The following is a 23,569-nucleotide window of genomic DNA, read 5'->3' on the forward strand; positions in this document are numbered from 1 at the left end:
CCTTGAATTCTTTGATCTGGCTCTGGTTCACAACCAATTCTAAACCAGAGTCCACCAAATAAACAATAATAAAGACTGAGTGGATTATGTCTGTCTACAACATCAAATGCATCATCTGACATTTTGGTTCTGATTCCTGACCCAAAGTGTGCACTCACGGGAGGAGGCACTCAGACGAGTGCTGGAGGCAGGACAGTCACGGTTATAAAAATACCGCCTTCTACAAAGGACACAAGGAAATGCCTTCAAAGCTGAACTGGCAGAAATGTTTAGGGAAATTATAAAGAGGGCTGAACTTGAGCAAATAGCAGAGAGTGTTGAACTGGGGGAAAGGAACCTGTATATGAATGTGGGGAATTGGCATAGAGGTTTGTACTGGGGAAAATAAGTTGGGTAATGGGGTCTTATGAATGAGGGGGAATCAGTGTGAGGCCAGATAGTTCATTTCAACTGCTTCTCCACCGACATATTCTATGAGTGAGTCTAGTTATGTTATAGTGTCTCCTAGTGGAAGGCAAAGATAACAGCAGTCTCTTTCCTACAAGTAACGGGGAATGGGGTCTCCTGGGGGTAATCTGAGAGGGGCACAAGCAGGAGTCGGGAATGTTACTGCTCCAGAGGGATAAGGGGGCTCAAGCACAACTCCTATAATTCCAACAGAATTCCTAGTCACTTTTAAAGGGGAACTTCAGCCAAATTAAAAAATCATTTCTAAGCAACATTCCCACATACGTTCATTTAGAATTGTTCAATGGTTTTGAGGTTATGTGTAAGTGTAATTGCTAATGAATGCAGCGTCAGTCTGCTCCTTTCTGTCCTCTGCTTGACTCAATGCGCCACAAGTTTTCCTTTAGGCCTGTAAGTCAGCTGCCTCCACCGATCCATTCTCAGTCACAAATAACTTGAAACCCATTGCAAATTAACTCATTTCTAAATAATTTAAAAAAAAAAAAACTATAATAAAGGCTAATTTATCTGATTTTACCTGATGTTGAGGTTCTAATGCCCCCTAGTGACAGAACGCACATTAAATTCATCTTTTAGGGGCTCTTAAAGGAACAGTTACATAAAAAAAAATTGAATTCGTTAGTATAGAAGGAAAAAAAAAAACCCCACAAAGACAAATTAAACTTTGAAATCGCTAAGTCTTTATTAAGAAATAACTTACCAAAACTCTGCTTTCGCTCCTCTTCAGAAAATGCGATTCGGTGATCCATCGTGCGGCGCTTGATTTCTCCTCCCTGCCTTCCTTATAGGAGATAGCCAGGGAGACCCTTTCGACTTTTCTAAGGAGGAGTGCCAGCAGAGTTTCAGTGAATTATTTTTTAATAAATAATTAGTGATTTCAAAAGTTTAACTTGTCTTTATGGTTTTTTTTTTGTTCTATACTAACGTATTTTTTTTTTAAAAAAAGATGTCACTGGTCCTTTAATCGATTTCAATGGCAGCCACTTGGACTGGCGGGTGCACAATTTGGGTCGGGAGCCAAGAATATAATGTCACATGGTGAATATACTGTCACATGGGGAATATATGGTCACATGGTGAATATACGGTCACATGGGGAATATAATGTCACATGGTGAATATACTGTCACATGATGAATATACGGTCACATGGGGAATATAATGTCACATGGTGAATATACGGTCACATGATGAATATACGGTCACATGGTGAATATAATGTCACATGGGGAATATAAGGTCACATGATGAATATACTGTCACATGATGAATATACAGTCACATGGTGAATATAATGTCACATGGGGAATATAATGTCACATGGGGAATATAAGGTCACATGATGAATATACTGTCACATGATGAATATAAGGTCACATGATGAATATAAGGTCACATGATGAATATAAGGTCACATGATGAATATACGGTCACATGGTGCATTTGCTGCATTTAGGGTTTTGTAGACATAATCCCATAATTGATATACATTGTGTATTTGCAGGTCTGCAGGTTTGGAATGAAAATTTTAAATAAGAATATGTAGGTGAAACCAAAACCAGACCAGAGCCTGATTAAAGGGTATGAGACTGCAAATTATATATATATATATATCTTGGGTCTATTCTCCATTCATATTTGTAATGTCAAGACATGAACACAGCAGGAGGCGAGGCTGGAATCAAATCTTCTGTTGGCGGTGCCCATGTCCTGCCCATTCTCTGCCCTCCAGCCCCTGAACTCACCTGCCCCCTGTCTGGACTTTGCACTGAACAAAGGTGTCAACCCAAGATGGATTCGGCCGAATCTTCCAAGATGGATTCGGCGGAATCCAAAATAGTGGATTCGGTACATCCCTAATATATATCTATATATATAGTTTTCATCAGACTTTCACTGTGCTCAATGCCAGGGCCTATACAGATGGGCAGCAGAGTCATTATATAGACCAGGGAAACTACACTTGGATCAGGTCCTGCTCTCAATATATTACAGAGATACAAAAAGGGCCACAATCCCATAGCGGAATCCTAAACAGTCGAATCATTCAGGGGCACATTTACTAAGGGTCGAATATCGAGGGTTAATAAACCCGCGAATTCGACCCTCGTAGTAAAATCCTACGAATTTGAATATTGAATTCAAAGGATTTACTGCAAATCCTACGATCGAAGGATTTTCTTTCGATCAAAAAAACCTTAGAAAAGTGCTGGGGAAGGTCCCTATAGGCTAACATTGTACCTCGGTAGGTTTAAACCGCCAAAGTATGTGGTCGAAGTTTTTTTTAAAGAGACAGTAACTACGAGGGCTGCAGTACTTCGACTATCGAATGGTCGAACGATTTTTAGTTCGAATCGAAGTCGTAGTCGAAGGTCGTAGTTAGGGTTGCCACCTTTTTTAAAATGCTTTACCAGCTGGTGGGGGGCGGGGACACAAAGGGGCGGGCTGTGATGTCAAAATGGGCGGACCGTGACGTCAAAAGTGGCGGGGCCGCACCACAGACGCTAGAAGAAGCAAAAGAAAAGGTAAGTTCCAGGGGATTGGGGGCAGGCCGAGAGGCAATTTACCTCACAAATTATGATGGAGATATGAGGAAATCCAGACGATTGCACTTGCACTGGAAATAGCACTCGCTGTTGCCACAGGCCAGTAACAAAGATGGCTGATGCCAATGTTATGAACAGGGAGTATAGATAAATAGGAAGTATTTCTGTATTTCTCAATGAAAAGGTGGCAACCCTGATGCTAAATAGAACTGAATTATTATGATTTGTTGGCAAAGAGCAATGTGATGGGACAGTGGGGTGATCACTTGGAGTCCAGATAACTTGGTGATTACCTCTCTCTGCTCTCCTGCTTCACTACAGATAATAATATTGGCTTCCGCCATCTTTTTTACTGGCGAGATGACAAGTAGAGTTGCCACTTGGCCGGTAACAATAACAGTTGATCCCAATGTTGGTGGAACACTAGTAACAACAGGGACTGTTTGTGGGATTAGCTGTAAGGCCCAATATACAGGATTTCTAATATTCACATCATTGTGCAACAGGGGGTCGTTTATTTATTGAGATTTACAATAAGTGACAGTGGGGCTCATTTATTAAAGCAGCGCAGCGCATAAGTGGACGCAAAAGGTTGTCTGCGCCATCACAAGCGTGATCGCTAATATATTTGCGTGATATTGCGCATAACACAGAGCTTTTGCGATGGTTTTGTTTATGCGCATTGCGCAAAAGATTGGGCATTTATGTCGCAAACGATGCCGTGGTTGTTAGGGGCGTGGCTGTGGGCGTGGCTACAATGCGCTTGCACTGCGGCCGTCGCAGATTTGCGTCTGTATATGTGCAAAACTGCACCCGGGCAACAGCACCACAATTTTTACGCCTGCCTCTTCGTGGCGTAATAGTAACGCTCTTCAAAATGCGCATTCCTGCCCAGCTGCGCTAGTATATTCAAGATGAACAACCCTTGTAAAGTGCATATTAACCACGCCTTCCACCCAACATGTTTATATTGACCAAGGTTCCTTTAAGGGTATCAAGTAGGCTAAACACCTTTGCAACCAAACAAATATTAGCACAGAAACAAATGCAGATGCGTCTAAGTGAACGCAATATGCGCAATATGTGACGCAACTAATTAAAGCAGCGCATTCATACATGAGCACAACTAATCCTTACCTTTGCGGTATCTTCCTGTGCGCACAATTTATTATAAGCACTGCGACAGCTGATACGCAGTTTCACACGTCGCACCTGTCTTGTGTCTACATTAGCGCACAAATCGCACTGTTAAGGTATTGTGCGCTACATTATTAAATACTCGCATGCGCTGGGCAAATGTCTGGCCACTGCGCTCTTTTTAGCGCTGCGCTGCGTTAATAAATGAGCCCCAGTGAGTCATGTGACAGAAGTGACATCACGAAGCTGTGGTTATAACTGATGACGTCACTAGGCACCAGTCGTGAGTCTGGAGAATTAGAAGACATTATTCCAGTAATCCATAGGTCCAATAAGGGCTCCCCGTGATATTTAGGGAGGGCCCCAATGAAGAGGGAAATTGCTCCCCTACAAGTCCTTGTGCCCCTGTGTCTTCTCGGGGCCCTTTAATTAACTCCTCCCACCGGCAGGGGTCGCTGTGACAAACAGACCCAACTCTGCTCTTAGTTATAGGCGCCTGTATTTCTCTCCTCCCGCCGCCAGAGGTCGTTGTGCTGAGCGGACGCGGTTGGTTTATGGAAGTGATGGGATCTCGGCTCCCTCCGGCGGCGCTTACTCTCAAGCAGGTGAGTGGGCGGCAGAGGTTAGTGGGACCGTGCGGAGATCCGGAGCGACTGCTGCAAAGGGAGAGGGATAGGGGCGTCCGCTTGTGTCTCCGCTCACTGACTGTAATTCTGTAAAACCTCTAATGATCTGTCAACCACTTCCTTCTTCTACTTCCGGCGTTGGGTGAAGGTTAAGGAATTGTGGGACTTGTAGTTCCAGTCATTTCCAGGCTTGTGTCTAACAATTCAGTGACACTGTGTTTCTATTTCTACTATGTCACATCTACTGCTCGTGTCATGGAATGTGATGTCATGTGATGTAATGGCCGGGGGTCCCAAGCGGGTCACGTCTCATGTTCTGAACCAGCCGAAGTCACTACAACACCAGCCCGACCAGGGCCGGCCTTAGGCCTATTGGACCAATTGGGCCCCGCACCACAGATAATATTTCCCTCAGCACATGATGCTGCCTGGCCTGCCCCCAACTTTGAGAGTCCAGCCCATCCCCAAATCCATAGGTCCAGCCCACCCCCAACTCTGATAAGCCAGCCTATCCCCCAACTCCATAGGCCCTGCCTGCCCCCAACTCTCATAGGCCCAGCTTTCCTCCAACCTTGATAGGCCCTGCCTGCCCCCAATCCAACCAAGCCTGCTCCCAAGCTGAATCGGCCCAGCCTGCCACAAACTAATTGGCCCAGTCCACTCTCCTATTTCCTCTCTCTCTCTCTTACCCTGTGTGCCCCTATTATGTGCCCCTATTTCATCCCTCTCACTCTCTTACCTTGTCTGCCCCTTTCCTTTCTATTTTGTGCCTGTATGCCCTTATTTTACTAAATACTTGGTGTTTCAGTAGCCAGCAACACTTTGTCTAGGGGCCCCGCCAACATGGTCCCAATTGGGCCCCACATTTGATAGGATCAGCCCTGAGCCCGACCCAACACCAGCCCGACCCCAACCCAATACCAACACTAGCCCGACCCCAACACCAGCCCAATACCAACACCAGCCCAAGTACACGAGCCCAACCCAATACCAACACTAGCCCAACACCAGCACTAGCCCGACCCCAACACCAGCCCAAGTACATCAGCCCAACACCAACAGTAGCCCGACCCCAGCACCAGCCCAATACCAACAGTAGCCAGACCCCCAACAGTAGCCCGACCCCAACACCAGCCCAATACCAACACCAGCCCAACACTAGCAAAGAGGCACTTTAATAGTAGCCCAAAAATAGCCCAGTATGTGCACTAAAAAGAATATATGTGAAAATACACCTTTTTCAAATTTTTCCATGAAGCAAAATGGGACAGATTGTCCCATCACTAGGGGGGTAACTGCAGAGGGGCAGGAGGTATAGGGGTCCCTAATACAAATACAATTTCATTAAATGTTGGAAAAAAAGCTCAGCCTTGTATTGTAGTCTTACATTTAACTTGAATTAACTTAAGTCGACAAATGGTTAAACAAAAATGACATTACCCAACATGCTTTGGGAGACGCAGGCACATTAGGGGGGAAAAAAAAAAAAAAGTAGCCCAAATCCGCACCTTGGCTACTTTGTACTTTCAAACCTCACCTGTGCTATAAATAAGTAGCCCAATTAGTCTGGAAACCCACCAACCTGACAACCCTGGGGTATCCTGTCTCTATGGGATGATGTCATACTGCTGCCACGCCCCCTACAGGGCCGTTCCATTCAAAGCTGGGGGGGGGGGTGGTTCATGAGCAGGCCTGGACAGGCAATCTGTGGGTTCTGGCAAATGCCAGAGGGGCTGCTTTAAGGTGCCATAGAAAGTCAGTATTTAGTGGCCTGGTGGGGACGGTTTGGGCCTCTGTGTGGGCTGATTGGGCCTGTGTGTACCTGAAATGTCAGGGCCTATTTTAATTCTCAGTCCGGACCTGTTCATGAGTACAAGGGTGGGCACAGGCTGTTTCATGACTAAAGGTCTTCCCCTCTCCCATCAGTTCCTGGTCAGGCAGCAGGTGCTGGGACTTTACAGGAGAATAGTGAGAGCCGTGCGACAGATCCCCGGCGCTGCCGACCGTCAGTACTTGCAGGACTGGGCCAGGGACGAGTTCAGGAGGAATAAAGGGGCCTCGGAGGAGGTGAGAGGACACGTGTTATGGCTCACACACATATATATATATATATATATATATTTCTATAGATTGATATTGGAGGTAACGGGAGTCCTGCTCACTAGAGCTTACAGTCTAACCAACTACAACTCCCAGCAGCTCCCCATACACCTGCCTCTTTGGGTTGTACAACATGTTCCCTTGTTCTTACAGATTGCTATTCGCATGATGATCTCTCACGGACAGAGACAGCTGCAGGAATTGGAGCGAGCCCTCCAGCTAGCCAAATCATAGCGCCAACATGGTGGCCACTCTCCATAGATGGAAGGTGATGCAGCAGTTCCACCGGGGGGTCGTACAGTTGTCAGTTTGGCAGTGAGGTGGCTCCATACATATGTGCGTGGCTACTGGTAGTCCTGACTCGTGGCCTTTCCTTCCACTGATGGAACAAGCCGAGACGGCAACACCCAGTCATATAAATGTCCTGTAAATTCACCCAGCCCCCTCCCGATTATTAATAAAAGCAATATATTGACTGCTCTAATACAAAGAACCCTTTTCTTTTGCTGATGACGAAACCTCCATTCCATCAGTTCTAATGGAGATTCCCAGACCATGCTGGGAGGTTAATGGGCTCCTGATAGAAGTGACGCTGCTGTGATAGAAACTTTAAATTGTAAGCTCCCCGGGGCAGGGGCTGATGGGAATGATGTAGAAAGGAATAAAGGTGCATTGACTGGTACCCCAGTTTCACCACAAGGTGGCAGTAGACTCAGCTGCACATTCATTGCTCTGCTCTCCAACATCACAGGGAGAGGCTCATACTCACATTATAGTGGGGAGAATGGAGGAAAGATGAATGTGCACGAGGCTAATGCAAAAACTGCTTTATACGACTGACTGACTGACTGACTGCACATCCTCTATAGAATAAATGTGACCAGTGAGACAGAAGGAGGAGGTACAGTAAGTGACATCCCAGGGGCAGTTACTGATCAGTCAGGAGTCCATTGCCCTGAGTGTGAGGATTGTGACTTGTGATCAGACTCAGTACAGACACATAGGGCTTGTTATTGCTCCAGAGCTTGCGCTTCTTATACACTGATCATACAAATGCTTCAGAAAGAGTCAGAAACATCCAAGAAATGGCTCCTCAGCTCAATATAACAAATAAATGAGATTCCTCCACAGTGAAAATACGGCAGGAGTTTCAGGTTTGTCTCCCAGTCAGAGGGTGGGGCTTGTCCCAAAGAGATCAACAGGGAAGAGCGAGATACAGAGATTAACCCAGTCTGGGTAATGTGGGAGATGGTGTTAACCCTTTCACTAGGATACATTATCCCTTATACCACCGGGCCGCGGACAGTCCTGAACTGGGTCTCCAAACAATGAACGTGCTGCGCCGAATTGGACGCCGACCCCCTCCGACAACCTGCTGCAAGGGTGTTGGTGTTGCACTATGGACTAAGTGTGCGAAATCTGTGCCGCTCCATGTTGTTCTGTGAAACAGGAACAGGTTTGGGCCCATAAATCAGACCCAAAGATTTCCTTCTGAAACGGAAAGAATTCCAAGCCTCTCCCTATCAGGAAACACATGAGATCTGGGAGATTAAACCGATAACCTTTCTGCTTTATCACATCCTTTGAGTCTCAGAAACGTAAATGCAACTTTATTATGTATTATAATTATATCTATTATATATGTTTTGTGTTCACTGTCTGGTATGCATCAGTTCTCTAGGACCATGAAGAGAAGTTTAGGGGCGCATCAGTTCTTTAGCAAGGACCACCAAGAGAATATACGGGGTGCATCAGTCCTGTTGAAGGACCATGAAGAGAATATTAGGGGTTCAGCTGTACTAAAGGAAGGACCATGCAGAGAAGATTAGGGGTGCATCAGTCCTGTAGGGAGGATCATGAAGAGAAGATTTGGGGTACATCAGTCCTATAAGGAGGATCATGAAGGGAAGATTAGGGGCACATCAGTTCTCCAGCAAGGACCATGAAGAGAATATTAGGGGTGCATCAGTCCTGTCGGGAGGATCATCAACTGAAGAATTGGAGTGAATCAATCCTGTGTGAAAAGAAGATTAGGGGTACTGTAGTAATCTAGAATGGACCATGAAAGAAGATTTGGAGTGTGGCTGTACTATAGGAAGGACCATGTAGAGAAGAATAGGGTGTCTCCATTTCTGGGTAGGACCATGAAAAGAAGGTTAGGGCTACAGCTGTAGGGTTGCAGCTGTATTGTAAAACGAACCACACAGAGACTATTAGGGGTGCATCAATACGGTAGGAACAACCATGAAGGGAAGGATAGGGGCGCAGCTGTACTGTAGGAAGGAACATGAAGAAAAGATCAGGGGTGCATCAATACAGGCCATGAAGAGAAGAATACGGGTGATGTAGTAATGTATAGAATAGTAAATACCATGCATAGAAGATTAGATGTGAACTAGCACATAGGGTGGGCAAGTAGATGAGAGATTTAATATGGTGAGTTTGGTTCTTTGCAAGAAGTCGAATCTTATTTGTAAAATATTTCAGTTATGTTCTATAATTCTTGGCTGAACTCTAGTAACCACCTTGATTCAGAGATTTACATTTCCCGTTTCAAGGAAACTTGAATAAACAGGTTTTTCTTTTATTTAATGCACAGAATTCCAATTCTCTGCACGGACTCGGCCAACCACGAAACCCAATATTTCCTACACGGGGTCTATAGGCGGCTGTTCCCTAATAAGAAATGTTGCTGAATCACTTTTCCCAGTTCTACGAGCAGTGCCGGCCTTAGAGACGTGGGGCCCCAGTAACACAGGAAAGCGGGGGGCTCCATCTGATAATGGAATTGTACTTTCATCTGGAAGCACCAGTCTGTGGCCCCCAACTGTTCTTCTGCTTAAACTTCCTGCCCTAAAATATTATTTCAGGTTAACAAAAATGTGGTGCTAGATTTCTATCCATTCAGTCTGTGCAGGAACAAGTATCTAACACTACTATACAATTAATAGGAAAATGTGATCAATACGTTCAGAATCTATATTTATCGTTGTTTGATCCTTCCTGGGAATCAAACTCACGGAAACATCAGCACATTTAAGGTATCGAATCCAACAAACCGTCTATTGGAATTTCTTTTTTTAAAGAAGAACTAAACTGAGCACCCTCTGTTTAAACCAATAGCATTTAATTGGAACGGAGTCCTGTGTGGGGCATAGCAGGAGCCAATCCGGTCCTGGATTTTGTTGTGCATGCTTCTGGTTGGTGATCGTTGCCAGAGAGAGACACAAAGCAGATGGCAACTGACAACCCAGATGTGTATCTCTGGAGATAGAAAGTCATATGGGGCTCCCCCTTGAGTTTTATACAGGGCAATGCATTTGGGGAGGAGCCACGTGACCTGCGTATAAGTGGAAAGATGGAAGTGGAAGAGCGTGAGGGTTTATTTACTGGATTGGATCAGTGTATTCCTGCATTCATGGTTTTCCATTTAATAGACCCCAACAGGAAGGTCACGCTTGGGACAGGCTACAAAAACAATAATACAAATGGTGTGAGTCACTGGGACACTGTCAAGACGTCACGTGGGAAATAAAATGTGCATTGGGGTCTGTTTGCTGTTATATGGGGTCTACTCGCTGTACTTGGAGGTCTATTTGCTGTACGTGGGGTCTATTTGCTGTACTTGGAGGTCTATTTGCTGTACTTGGAGGTCTATTTGCTGTACGTGGGGGCTATTTGCTGTACGTGGGGGCTATTTGCTGTACTTGGGGGCTATTTGCTGTACTTGGAGGTGATTAAGTGCCCGTGTGGCCTACAGTGTGTTGGGCAAACGTCCCGCATGGTTAAAGACCGCGATTCCCACATAAGTCCGCGATTAAAACTAAAAAGACAGAACAGGCTGTAGCTTGCCATTTTGTGGAGAAAGGACATGGGGTCCAGCAGCTAAAATATCAGGTGATTGATGGGGTCCCTAAATTACATCGACGGGGGGACAGGTTAAACTACTCAAAAGGGAAGCCATGTGGATTCGTACATTAGGCGCACTCACCCCTTCTATGAATTGCACAAAACTTTTAGATAAAATATTTTATTGCATATAGCATTTTAAGAGTATTTTTGTTATATATTTTTCATTACAGGCAGTTGGATTGATGTATCATTGGAGAGGTCCCAGTGACTTATCAAGATGGACTTGTTTGACACGATGTTTCATATTGATACAATGTATATATTTACTACTGTTTAAAGTGAACGCAGCTGTGTCTTAGATATTCTGTGATAGAAGATATAAAATGCATTCAGTAGCTTGAAAAAAGGCGATTGTGAGCCTGAAATGTCGCTGCTGTTTTTTGTCCTTAACCAAGCCCTTTTGGAATGAAGGCCATTTAAGAATACAGTCCATGTGTGGTGCTCTCTACTCATTGATTTCATTGGTCATACATGGGCCAATATCAACTGTCAACTCAGACTGCCAGTAGCTTAGTCACACATATAAGGCCCACCGATGCCAATAGCTGCCCAAATATATCACATCTATTGGGTCCCTAAAGAAATAGCAGAATTGTTCTCTATTCCTCATTAGGAAATGGGAAGGAGGGGATCTGGGAGTGGCCCACCAGAAAACTCCCACCAGCCTGCTACTGACCCCCGACAAGGACTTTCACAGCTTTGGATACACGGCCCCGGACTATTACCATGACCTGGACCCAGAAGAAGCCCAGGACTGGCTGTACCTTGAGAAGTTCAAGATGAAAAAACAAAGCACCACAGTGTAAGTGGATCATCATTGGCCCCTCCTACTATATTTAACCCTCTCAGGTCTAAATGTCTTTATACTTCCAGTGGTGCTGGGGGCTACTGAGCAAACTATAGAAGAAGATGACACTATTTAGTCCCCTTTAGCTGAAGTTGGGTAGCAGAGAGCAGGAGAGAATTACAAGTCCAAAGGTTCAGTTCTTTTATTTATTCCAGGGAAATCCAACATGCCCAACTTTCCAAATGTATTGGGTGGGACAATGGCTAAGGGAGTATTGGCTGGAATTCTGGAAATGCCCCTCAGGGAATTACCCTCTGTGTATGGGTGCCTCAAGCAGGCAAAACTGACATTGAGCCTGTGGGTTTCACAAATATCATCCTAGAGAGGGAACGGGTAGTAACATCCATAGCAGTCTGTCAAGCCTCCTCTGTAGGATCTCACCATGAATACAGAACTAGAGGCCATCAATGGGAAGAAAGTCCAAGCGCTGGTGGTGTTTGCACACGCTCTTTGATTCTTCAAGGAGCACGCAGTGCAGTTAGGTGGCCACTCATTCAGTTCTTCCTTATGTGGATATTGTCATTACCCATAAATTGCCACAAGCTGCACCTATGTGTGTTGACATCACCTTTGTTTTCCGAATAGGAACTAAGAGACCAATGCTTGGCCCTTAATGCGGAGGAGGCCATACGATGGGTCCTCACAGTGCCAGCCATCTGGAAACAGCCGGCCAAGCATGAGAGAGGCTGCCTATCTGGTAGGACTTTCTGACGGGTACAGTACATGCCAGTTAATATTGGACCAAGCCCTTCATTCTCTCTCTCATGCTGATACCCACAGGCTGGTTTGGTGTCACCAGAAAACCCAGAGCAGCTGTTAATTGCCCTGGAACCAGAAGCCGCCTCCATATACTGCTGAAGGCTCAGGCTCCACCAGCTCATAATCAAGGCCCTAATCAATGGCTACCCTTTTGACCGATCCATAGACTCCAGCTTCAGGCAAGGTAGATACCACCATTGACTGCTGCTAATGATGTTCATGTCTGTACCCTAAAAAACAGCTTTCACGTTTATCCCTGAAACCAGACCCTTAATGCCCTTATACTAAACATAAGGTCTACGTTTTTATCATTACTAGAGACCATTGAGCCTAATCAGATGGACCTGCGCCCAAACTCACATTTTTAATCTACTGGATCCACTATCCACCAACAACAACTTTATCTGCAGCCATCCTGACCCACCCCCCAAAAAATAGAACAGCTTGACATCTTCTGAGGGCATGTGTACAGATGAGATATACATGGCGGCTCAGTGGTGAGTACATCTGCCTTGCAGCACTGGGGTCTTAAGTTCCAGAGGGCCAAAAAGACAAGGCATGAGCTGAGGGTTGACCCTGACTATTGTCTGGCTTTGTTGCAATCTTTTTCCCTATTAAATTGCCTTCTAGGAAGAAGCCAATTTGGGCAGACATTGCTTTGCTATTTATCAGGACAACGCTGCCACCTACAGTTCAGTTTGGTTAAGGATTTTAGTAGAGTCTTTTCGCTACTGGGAGCCTCTCTCCACCTAGTGGCCAAATGCAGTATGGCTATTGTTATTAACAGCAGTACATTATACAGTATATGCCGCACATCTATTAATAGTTATCAGATAGAAGGTTACATTTTAAAAAAAAATTGTATAAAGAATAATAAAAACAGAAGTGACTTTAAAAAAAAAAGAAAGACCAACTGCAAATTAGATGAGCGTAACAGTATCTACATCATACTAAAAAGTTTGTGCCCATTTTACTTCTGTGTATACAAAGTGTTTGGGAAAACTGAAAGTCAAACAATTATTGTTCAAGTTACCCATAATCCTCAGTGGATCTATAACCCAGTAGGGTTCAGTTTCTTATTGTTTTGGATGCTCTTTTAGGAAAGGTACAAGGGTAGCAGATCTTTAGGGGGTGCCACCTACTGTAAACAGAATGTGCCAATCCTGGTACACATTGAGCTTACACTCTAAAATGCCTATAATTGAGGATGAATCCACCATTGTTTGTATCCTGAGACTGAAACATCTCAGCACATAGGGAGAATTGAACCCTGAGCTGCAACCTACACACACTGGGCCACCATACGACTAAAAGTAACTGTAGCTGTGCTTATTACCATAGTAATGCTAACTGTAAATGTGAATGCAGAACATTCCATCTTTCTTTTTGCTGCAGGGGACCGTTATATTGTAGCCGACTGTGGAGGGGGCACAGTGGATCTAACAGTCCATCAGATTGAGCAGCCAAAGGGGACTCTGAAGGAACTCTACAAAGCTTCTGGTAAACCTTCTGCATTGGGACCTCTATCTGGGGCTGTTTACTGTGTTTAGGCCATACCAAGGCAGAATGGGAATTATAATCACATAAATCGTTGGTCCAGAGAAGATAGGAAATAGAGCCCCCCAGTACTAGGATAATCCCCTCTAAGATGCTACCAACACAGAACATGCAAATGTGAAATGTGCATTAGATTCTCCTGTGTTGCTGGGAGAGAAGGAACTAGGAATGTATAAATCCTTCAGTGGTGGGGTGGAACCAGTTGTTAATAACAGAATTAGTGGGAGACCCTCTCTGTTTATTGCCTAAAGGAACCAGTAAGGTTACAGTGAGACGGGCACATTAATACATGTAACATTCATAGATACATAAAAGCTGCTGAGAAACCTAAAAACAAACTCATGTAAAATTGTCCTTCTGAGCACTTTTGCAATTTACATTTTTTCTACTACTAATATAATGAAACTGAACCAGCGCCATCTGCTGGTCAGTTCTGCCGATCGGCCTGACAGTTGGGAGAAAAACAAGAAACTGTTTTGATGTTGCTCTGCTCAGAAAAGAGCAGGAACCAGCCATGCTAACTACTTGTTTTGTAGAAACTCTAGCAGCTTGACTTTTGTACTAAATGCAATTAAAGGTAGTCTCATGTTTCAATGATCTCTGTTTTGGCTTGAAAGGGAGTCCCATATGGTGCCATCGGGGTGGACCTTGCCTTTGAGAAAATGCTGTGCCAGATATTTGGAGAAGACTTCATCCAAACCTTCAAAGTGAAACGTCCGGCAGCCTGGATGGATTTAATGATCGCCTTCGAGGCTTGGAAGAGGACGGCAGCCCCGCAGAGATCCAATCATCTGAATATCTCCTTACCATTCTCCTTAATTGACTTCTACAGGAAGAACAAGGGGCAGAATGTGGAGACGGCCCTGAGAAAAAGCTGATGATCTAGAACTTGCCTTGCATTAACTGTCTTGGTGTCTCATGATGTCCATTCTAGGCTTCCATCCACAAGGTCTAAACAGAACTAGTCCCTAGGCAAAAAAACAGGTCATGATTCTTTGTTATATCATCTGTTGATCATCTAATACATATATATGTGGAAATAAGGAAGGGATCTCAGAAACAGCTGGTGATCATAGGGTGCTACCTATTCTACTCCATGGAGCCCAATTAGAAACCTTATTTCAAACGTGTTGCTATAAAGTTGCCAAAGGAAATAAAAAGTTAAATATGTCCCGCAGTTATTCCCTGGGAAGCCACCGAGCAAGAATCTTCCTCTGTAAAAAGCAATCAATGTTCCTATTGATCGGAGTGTTTGATGTGTAATGAATTCTTGGTCTCCTCAATTCTTGGCCCACTCGGAAAGCCTCAGAATTAATTCCAATTCACTAGAGCAATTTCTCAGGCAACCGCGGCTGCAGCCTTAGATAATGGCATTTGCTATTGATTGTTCTTGTACAATAACCACAGAGACAGAAGTTGTAACTTGTATTAATGTCATTACTGCACCAACGTTCTTGCTAATATGGCTGGAGAGGGGGCTTTACTTGTAATGGAACCTTTTCTGGAACAATATTCTGCACATACAGAATAACCCACGAGATAAACATGTGAGAAGCTGCACCTTGGGTGCGAGACATGAGCATCTCCTGCAATAGAAGCCAACCAGGAATGGTTAAGTCAAATGCCACCATTTCTTCGGCATGTTGTGTTCGTTTGAAATATTTTGGTTTAGTCTCCATACAAAGGGGTCCATCAGGGCTGGAGAGGGCATTTAGTCCTGCCCATAATAATTCATCAGAGTCACATGAATGGCTGGGACAGATTTTGGTTTGAATAACTATTTATTTATGCAATTACTTGGACCCTTGTAACCTCTCAGGTTGTGGTGCCTCAGGTTGTAGTTCTGGCTGCTTCCAGCAACTTTTTGCTTCCCTGCCAATTTTGAAGTTGGACTGAAGTACAGGGGGCCACCAGAGAACCTCACCTTAAAAGAGAACTAAAGCAGTAGGCTCAAACTAAAGAAGTGGCTAGAACTTACGTGTACCTTATGTTTTGTGCTTCTGTACCAGCCCAAGGCAACCACACCCCTTTAGCTGTGACAAGTTTGAAGTCCTGGATCATTGCTGCTATTGACAAGCAGAAACGTTAGCCTCGTGCAATAAGTTCACTATATAAAATAGGGCATTTTTAGCCACATTCATTTTTAGTGTTTAGTTCTCCTTTAAGGGCCCACCAAAAACAATATTAGTATTAGAAGTCAATGGTTATGTGAACATGAAATGGCTTGGTGATGTTTGTGGACTAGAGCTAGTATAAGGACTGGTGGTGTAGGCAGCAGGCTAGCGTTGGATGGAGTGAGCTAGTGGAAGAGGTGATGAGTGTTGAGACCTACTAGGTTCAAGTGCCACTAGGATTTTTCTTGGTTTCTCTGAGGACCAGTCTGACCCTGGAGTCTGGCCAGTCATGCAGTGGGACAAGTCAAACTGACCACTTCATACGACCCACAGGTCAACAATCCCATTCAGTGGTGTCCCATGTATGAGCAACTCAGTGTCTGCCCAAATCAGTATCTGAACAGGGTCAAAAAACTGAAAAAAAGCCAAAAGGCTGACAACTTCATCAGTCACTGGCCGTTCACTATTAGCAACTGGCGGTGCTTGGAAATGATTTTCTGGAAAGTAGATGTTATAAGGTGCTGATGAAACGGATGTACAGACTTGTTTAACCTCAATCCTTCAACTATATGTTAAACTTTCAGGCCTTCAAACTTTTTTGTCATATTATTTTCCATGAGACATATTGCCATTCTTTCTTACCCTTACTAATCTGGCCACAGGTGGACACTAGAGTCTGTACAGGAGCCTACGTTATCAGAACCATCATGGCTGCTCCAATAGATATGAGTAAACAGAAATATGCAGATGGATATGTCTCTCTATGCAGAATAATCTAAGACAATGGGGGTCATTTATAAAGTTCGCGCAGCGCATATTTTTCGCAAATGGTTGTATTGCGCATGTTTTTTGCTGAGCGCTAATATATTGCACTGCTCTGCCCGTCTTTCCGGTTTTTGCGAATTCGCAGTGTGAATAAATTTTCGCAAATGGCGCGCAAATGAGACAGGAGTTTGCGCGACCCACCCAATGTGCGAGGTTGTTGTGCGCGAAAATAGCGTTAAATTCGCAGTTTGCAAAACTGTTTTGCGAATATTTTATCCGCCACCAAAGTTGTGGCGTAATTGAGTCGCAGAGTGTGCGCATAAAGATTCGCAATTTGCGAATTGTGACATTTATAAAGCCCCTTTAGACATTCGCATTGTGAATAAAAAATTTGCAATTCTGTATGCACCCTCTTATTTAGCTTTATAAATATAACCATGCGCAGGGCAAATATATTCACTTTGCGAACCAATCTGCCCTGCGCGAAGTTTATAAATGACCCCCAATGTGTTGTAATTAACATTTAAAGGAAACATTAGTGACTATAAATCCTGACTAGAGACATTCCCTGAAATGGAACTTAAACTAAACAGTAATTATTTCTGTGTGGGGAACGCTAACTCCGCCTTTTCCTTTCTCAGTGTCAACTTTAGGAGCTATGGAGATGTGTAATTTTTAACTTCTGCAAATAAATATTGTTTTTACTTTATTTTTTCAGCCCTATGGATTTCTGAGTGCCAAATAGCCCTATTTGTTCTATTTGCCTGTCTAGGATGAGCTAAAGGGCCCAACCAGAAGGCTAACTTGGGCACTTATTGCCTTGATGACCCCAGAACTACAGCAGAGTGAATGTTAACACCAGTGTATATCTGTATCACTAGCCATATCACAAACAAAGGGGAACCTGAACTTGTTATCTTGGACCTAAAAATTCATATTTAATAAACCAACATGTTTTTATTGTGGAAATGCCTGAACATTCGTAATTATTTAATAAAGTTACCCAAATTTCCGAAGTCTCACGGTGGTTTTTTCACACTTTGTTAGTAAGAATGTTTTATAAAAGAAATGTACACAAATGTTATTTTTGTATCTCTAATCACAGTTGTATTGTGTTTATATGTACAGGCAATGTTTCCATGTACAGTGTATGACTAGGAGTATAATAAACGGATTATCGTGAGCTGCAGTCTGTACTGGTGACACTGGGCCTAACATTAGAGATATGGAGGCCATGGATGTTCTTGGAACACTGGGTCACAATCGAAGGGTAAATAAAATATGTAATTTAAAGATATCTAACCTATGGCCCTCAGTCTTTAGCTGTGATTGACTTACAGAATGGCTGCAGTTTGGACAATACTTTACTACTGCCATCTTGACTTATTGTTGCCATCTTATCCTACAGTCTCCATCTTGTGGTTCTGTCATTTTGTTGTACGATGACCATCTTGTACTGCTTTCATCTGTTGTGCCCTATTGTCACCATCTAGTTCTACTGTTTTCATATTGCCCTACTATCTCCATTCTGCTCTGCTTCTCAGTCTTCCCCACTCTATCTTGCCCTTCTGTTTCCATTTTGCTCCGCTTTCTTAATCTTCCACCTCTGTCTTCAGCTGTCCTACTGTCATCATCTTGCCCTACTGTCTCCATCTTGTCCTACTGTCTCCATCTTGCCCTACTGTCTTCATCTTGCCCTACTGTCTCCATCTTGTCCTGCTGTCCCCATCATGCCCTTCTGTCTCGTTTTGCTCCGCATTCTTAATCTTCCACCACTGTCTCCATCTGTCCTACTGTCATAATCTTGCCCTACTGTCTCCATCTTGTACTACTGTCTCCATTTGTGCCCTTATGTCTTCATTTTGCTCCACTTTCTTAATCTTTCCCTACTGTCTCCATTTTTCTGTTTTTTAAATCTTCCACCACTGTCTCCATCTGTCCTACTGTCATCATCTCACCCCACCGTCTCCATCTTGTCCTATTGTCTCCATTTTGCTACGCTTTCTTAATCTTCCACCACTGTCTCCATCTGTCCTACTGTCATCATCTCACCCCACCGTCTCCATCTTGTCCTATTGTCTCCATTTTGCTCCGCTTTCTTAATCTTTCACCTCTGTCTCCATCTTGTCCTACTGTCATCATCTTGACCCACGGTCTCCATCTTGTCCTACTGTCTCCATCTTGCCCTTCTGTCTCCATTTCGCTAAGCTTTCTTAATCTTCCACCACAGTCTCCAACTGTCCTACTGTCATCATCTTGCCCTTCTGTCTCCATCTCGCCCAGTCTCCTTCTTCTACAAATGAAACAATAAGAAATGTAATAAAGCCTATTCATGAAACAGGTTTACGAAACATCCATTCGTTTGGTGGTTAATTTGAATAATTTCAATTGCCACAATTTTACTTCCCCCAAAAACTTGAAACATGTTAATAAATATCGGAGTTCTATATACAGGTCTGTACAAGTATGTGGCTGCCCTTAGAAACAGAAACTTATTTAAAGGAGAAGGAAAGTTGTTAACTACTTGGGGTGCCAAAAGTTAGGCACCCCCATGTGAATGTATTCACTTATCTGAAACCCCGGGACAGTGCTCCTATCAGCAGAAAACTGCACCAGCCCGTTGTTATACCAGTGAGCACCACAATTCTCTTCCGGGGGCATTTGTTCTTGCTGGTTGTTTCTCAATGGACTGGAGTTGAATATATAGTCACAGATCCAGAAGGGATGGAAAGAGATGTTTCTTAGTATCTCTGGTGAGTTCACACTCAGGTCCAGTAATTATTGGTGACAGTACAGAACAAGTCCCCGGAGCAACTCACGGGCTTTAGAAGAAGGCCAGTAATAACTCACATTAATTAAATCAACAAACAGAAAAATGACTGTGGCCTCTAATCAGTCACATGACCTTTATTTGCCCGGGTGGCAGGCGACTGGCTGCTGGACTATAGAATATGCTTGTAAGTGCTCAGTACGACTAGGAATGCTATAGAGGGTTAATATTCTAATGGGTTATCAGTGCTAACAGTATATACACAGGCAGAGCATTAGTGCAATATCTCAGTTGGCTTTAAGGCACCCAGAACAGGGCGTATGTATTTGGAGAAGAACCAAGGTGGCACCTACAGCACAGCTCTTGGGCTACAGCAATCACGTGCCAGTACTACTTCCAATAAGAGCCGTACAGAGCCCCTCTATGTCTCACTTCTATTATATGGAATGATGGCTGGAGCTGGGTGGCACCACTTTAAATAATGTTGGGAGCTACTGTTAGAATAGGAGAAGCAACGCAAGTCCTCCTGGCTTTGGATGTATTCATTGTCTGGCTGAGAATGGACAATCTCCTTTCTGCCACAAGGGGGCATTTGTTTTAGGTTTGTTCCAAAACAATCTCTTGTTATTGTACAACTGGACCAGGACCAGAAATAGATGTAGCATAAGAGACATGTGCCTTGGTTGCAGGGGGGGGGGTGGAGAAAGAGGGGTGCTATGCAATTCCTTTGTTGCTGCCCCCAAAGTCATTGTAAGGGCTAACTTGTCTTATAGACGTTCAGCGTTGAGCCCACTCCAGCATAAGGATGAGCAGCTGGAATAAAAAAAAAAAAGGAAACAGGATTGGTTTAACCCTTTTCTGGGAATCACTATATATCACTATAATCACTATATTCACAAGGACAATGCACTGCACTTGTAGAACACACGGTGTCTGTTTCTGATTCTGCCCAGATGGCAAGCTCTTGTGCCCAAGATCTCTGTAATGCCCTCATGTGTTGTCAGATAACACTTTATTACTGTTATTATTTCTGCAAGTGATAATAAAAAGGAACAAGTTGCCCCCCCCTTTCCAGTCAACCCACTGTCACATGAGACTTTTTGTTTCTAAATCACAAGCGGAAATGAGATCTGGGGGTCCTGGTGCCTGTGAGATGGGGGGCAGGTTGTGACTTATTTGCTCCTGTGACAGCCAATGGCAACACAGCGGATCAGCACAAACTGATTGATCTTTCCTCCCATAGAACAAAGCTACAGAACACAAACATCACAAAGGAAAAAGTTCAAAGGCAGATAGATATATCACTCAACAAACACACACTAAATCTGTGGCAGCGCTATGTCCACAAGTGGGGCCCTGGCTTGTATATTAGAATATATTTTGTGTTAAAGGCTAAACTTAGGTGACAGTCTGTTCCATGTCTCTAGTTTGCGGATATACACACCCAAGTGCAGAGCTGGGCTGCTCTCTTTCCCATGGTAAGGATAGATGAACCAACCAGGACAGTCTTGTCCTCCATCTTTCCTTAGGGAATGCTCAGCAGAGTTAAAGAAAGATATACAAACTGTGTCTTAACAGGCAGTTAGTAGGCGGTGGGGTCGATGGGAATTTTAGATTAGCCATGACAGCAGTAACATTTTGGCAAGATTCTACATGGAGCAAAGTGGACCAATTCACATTTACACAATTGCTTGTAATAAGCTAAAAGCTACTGATAAAAAAAAAAAATTATATATATATATATCTGATATGTCTTTCACCTGATTTTAAAAGTTTTACACTGATTGTTTAATTGAATAATTTGATTGGTAATGACGTCATCTTAGGGCGCTTTTTTGGAGGGTTTGTGGGTATTTAAATGTTTGATGCAACACACAGCACTTTATCCTTGATAAAGGCCCCAAAGTGGGCCGAAACGTTGGAGACACTGTGATATTGTAAATTATTGAATTTTTTGGAAAACGGAGTGCTGGTTCTTTCTACAATTTTATATACATATCCATCCTCACCATCGCCTGTTGAAAATATCTTTCTGAACGACAGATTGAGTGCGAATTATCTGCAAAGTGAGATGATCCTGCAACTCCCCGCGCCTCTCTTTCCTATTATAACCGCTCTGATCAGACTCTGTGCATTTATTTGCTACAATCAACCCTTGGGGGGGATTTATGGACTCGTCCCAGGAAGAAGCCCTTGGGAAGCCATATTTGCCGATAGCAGGCACTGCAGAAAAGGAACTGCACCCAAACGTTGCTCTATGTATAGCACGTCATTGTAAGCACCGCTCCAATTTCATTAGACATTTCCATGTTACTTATAAAGGAAATTATTACTGACAGCAGCGTCTGCTTGTTTATTCCTATACTCGCTTGTTCTGATTCGTGCAAGGCTTTATAAGAGAGGAATATGTACCCACCTTGTGTACTACAGACTCACGCAAAGCAGAGTATACATGATGTATATATTTATATCCTATGAGCTCAGCACTCTATTGGCTGGAAGCAGGTAGACATTCTTTTTGCAGATGATTTGAGCAACCTTAAAGGGCCATTCTCCTACTAGACAACCCATGCACTAAACTTTGTTGGGGCAGTGATTGTGTATAAGAATTCCCTTGAAAAAGGGTTAAGACAATAGCAGCTTAGGAAAGAGTGAAACTGCAACCAGAGTCAGTTCTACATTCATGGAAGAAAAGCAATTGACCAATTCTGAACCATCTGTATTACAGGTACCTAAACCATCCCCCCCATCTCCACCATTCTTTGGGAATACGGATAGTATTATTCAGAGTAATAAAGTACAACAGTAAATACTCAGTAGCCGCACACTCAGCCAGCCCTACACACATTGCAGCAGGCGCGTACGTTATACGCAAGTAGATAGAAAGTAACCAATAACGAAATCGAAATACAAGAACACGGGAGTTACATTAGTGCCAGCTGACGATGAGCAGCCCAAGTCCAACTCAAGTGCCCTGATCCCTTTCTTCTCCATCAGCCACCACTCATGTTGCCACATTGCTAAACACTAGAGAATGCAGCAGAAGCCCCTATGTTTCTCCGAAGGTATCAGGATGATGGACCTCTAATCAAGGTAAGAGATTCCCATCTTTCTTTATGGCTGTGTCAGACTTTCCTTGTTGGACATGGAAAACCTTTGTCCTGTTAGCGCAGCTCCTCTAGTCGAATCCATGCCAGTCGCTCTGCTCAGAGTCGTACTCCAGCTCAGCGCCGATACATCGCACTCCTTCCAGTAGCATTGGGGTCCCGTGGTGTCGATCTGCAAGAGCAAATAATGAGAGTGTTGGCTAACTAGAAGGTTTGTAGACTATACACCTCCCACAATGCAAATATGCTCAGAAAACACAGGTACAGGTGAAGACTATGACTAGAGAGCCCAACAATCAGCACTTGGACAGGTGAGTAAAAAATTATTTCTATGGTGCAGTTTTTATTCCTAAATAACACTGTTAACAGGGCAAATAATTCACTCTATCATGTAAAATGTCATTCCTAACTTAACAAGTGTATTTAGTTGTAATATTGGTGTGTAGGTGCATCTCAGCTCATTTTGCTTGGTCATGTGATTTCAGAAAGAGCCAGCACTTTAGGATGGAACTGCTTTCTGGCAGGCTGTTGTTTCTCCTACTCAATGTAACTGAATGTGTCTCAGTGGGACCTGGATTTTACTATTGAGTGTTGTTCTTAGATCTACCAGGCAGCTGTTATCTTGTGTTAGGGAGCTGCTATCTGGTTACCTTCCCACTGTTCTGTTGTCAGGCTGCTGGCGGGGGGTGATATGACTCCAACTTGCAGTACAGCAGTAAAGGGAGACTGAAGTTTATCAGAGCATGAGTCACATGACAGGGGGCAGCTGGGAAACTGACAATATGTCTAACCCCAAGTCAGATTTCAAAATTAAATATAAAAAAATCATATTGCTCTTTTGAACAACGGATTTCAGTGCAG

At 43.7% G+C, this 23,569-nt stretch overlaps 2 protein-coding genes across 2 annotated transcripts in view; one reads left to right on the forward strand and one right to left on the reverse strand.

Moving 5' to 3' along the window:
• Nucleotides 1–4,453: 4,453 nt before the first annotated feature.
• On the forward strand, nt 4,454–7,361 carry lyrm2.S (LYR motif containing 2 S homeolog). The gene is given in 3 exon segments (NM_001171685.1): nt 4,454–4,756; nt 6,704–6,844; nt 7,031–7,361. Coding segments are annotated over 3 exon segments (264 nt in total). The 5' UTR covers nt 4,454–4,714; the 3' UTR covers nt 7,112–7,361.
• A 10,554-nt stretch (nt 7,362–17,915) lies between these two features.
• Nucleotides 17,916–23,569, reverse strand: part of c20orf27.S (chromosome 20 open reading frame 27 S homeolog) — a 39,825-nt gene continuing 34,171 nt past the window's right edge. The window contains exon 6 of the mRNA XM_041579345.1: nt 17,916–22,880. Coding sequence (XP_041435279.1) covers nt 22,780–22,880 — 101 coding nt within the window. The 3' untranslated portion in view covers nt 17,916–22,779. The remainder of the gene's footprint in view (nt 22,881–23,569) is intronic.

This window comes from Xenopus laevis, chromosome 1S, assembly GCF_017654675.1.
Source record: "Xenopus laevis strain J_2021 chromosome 1S, Xenopus_laevis_v10.1, whole genome shotgun sequence".
NCBI classification, from domain to species: domain Eukaryota; kingdom Metazoa; phylum Chordata; class Amphibia; order Anura; family Pipidae; genus Xenopus; species Xenopus laevis.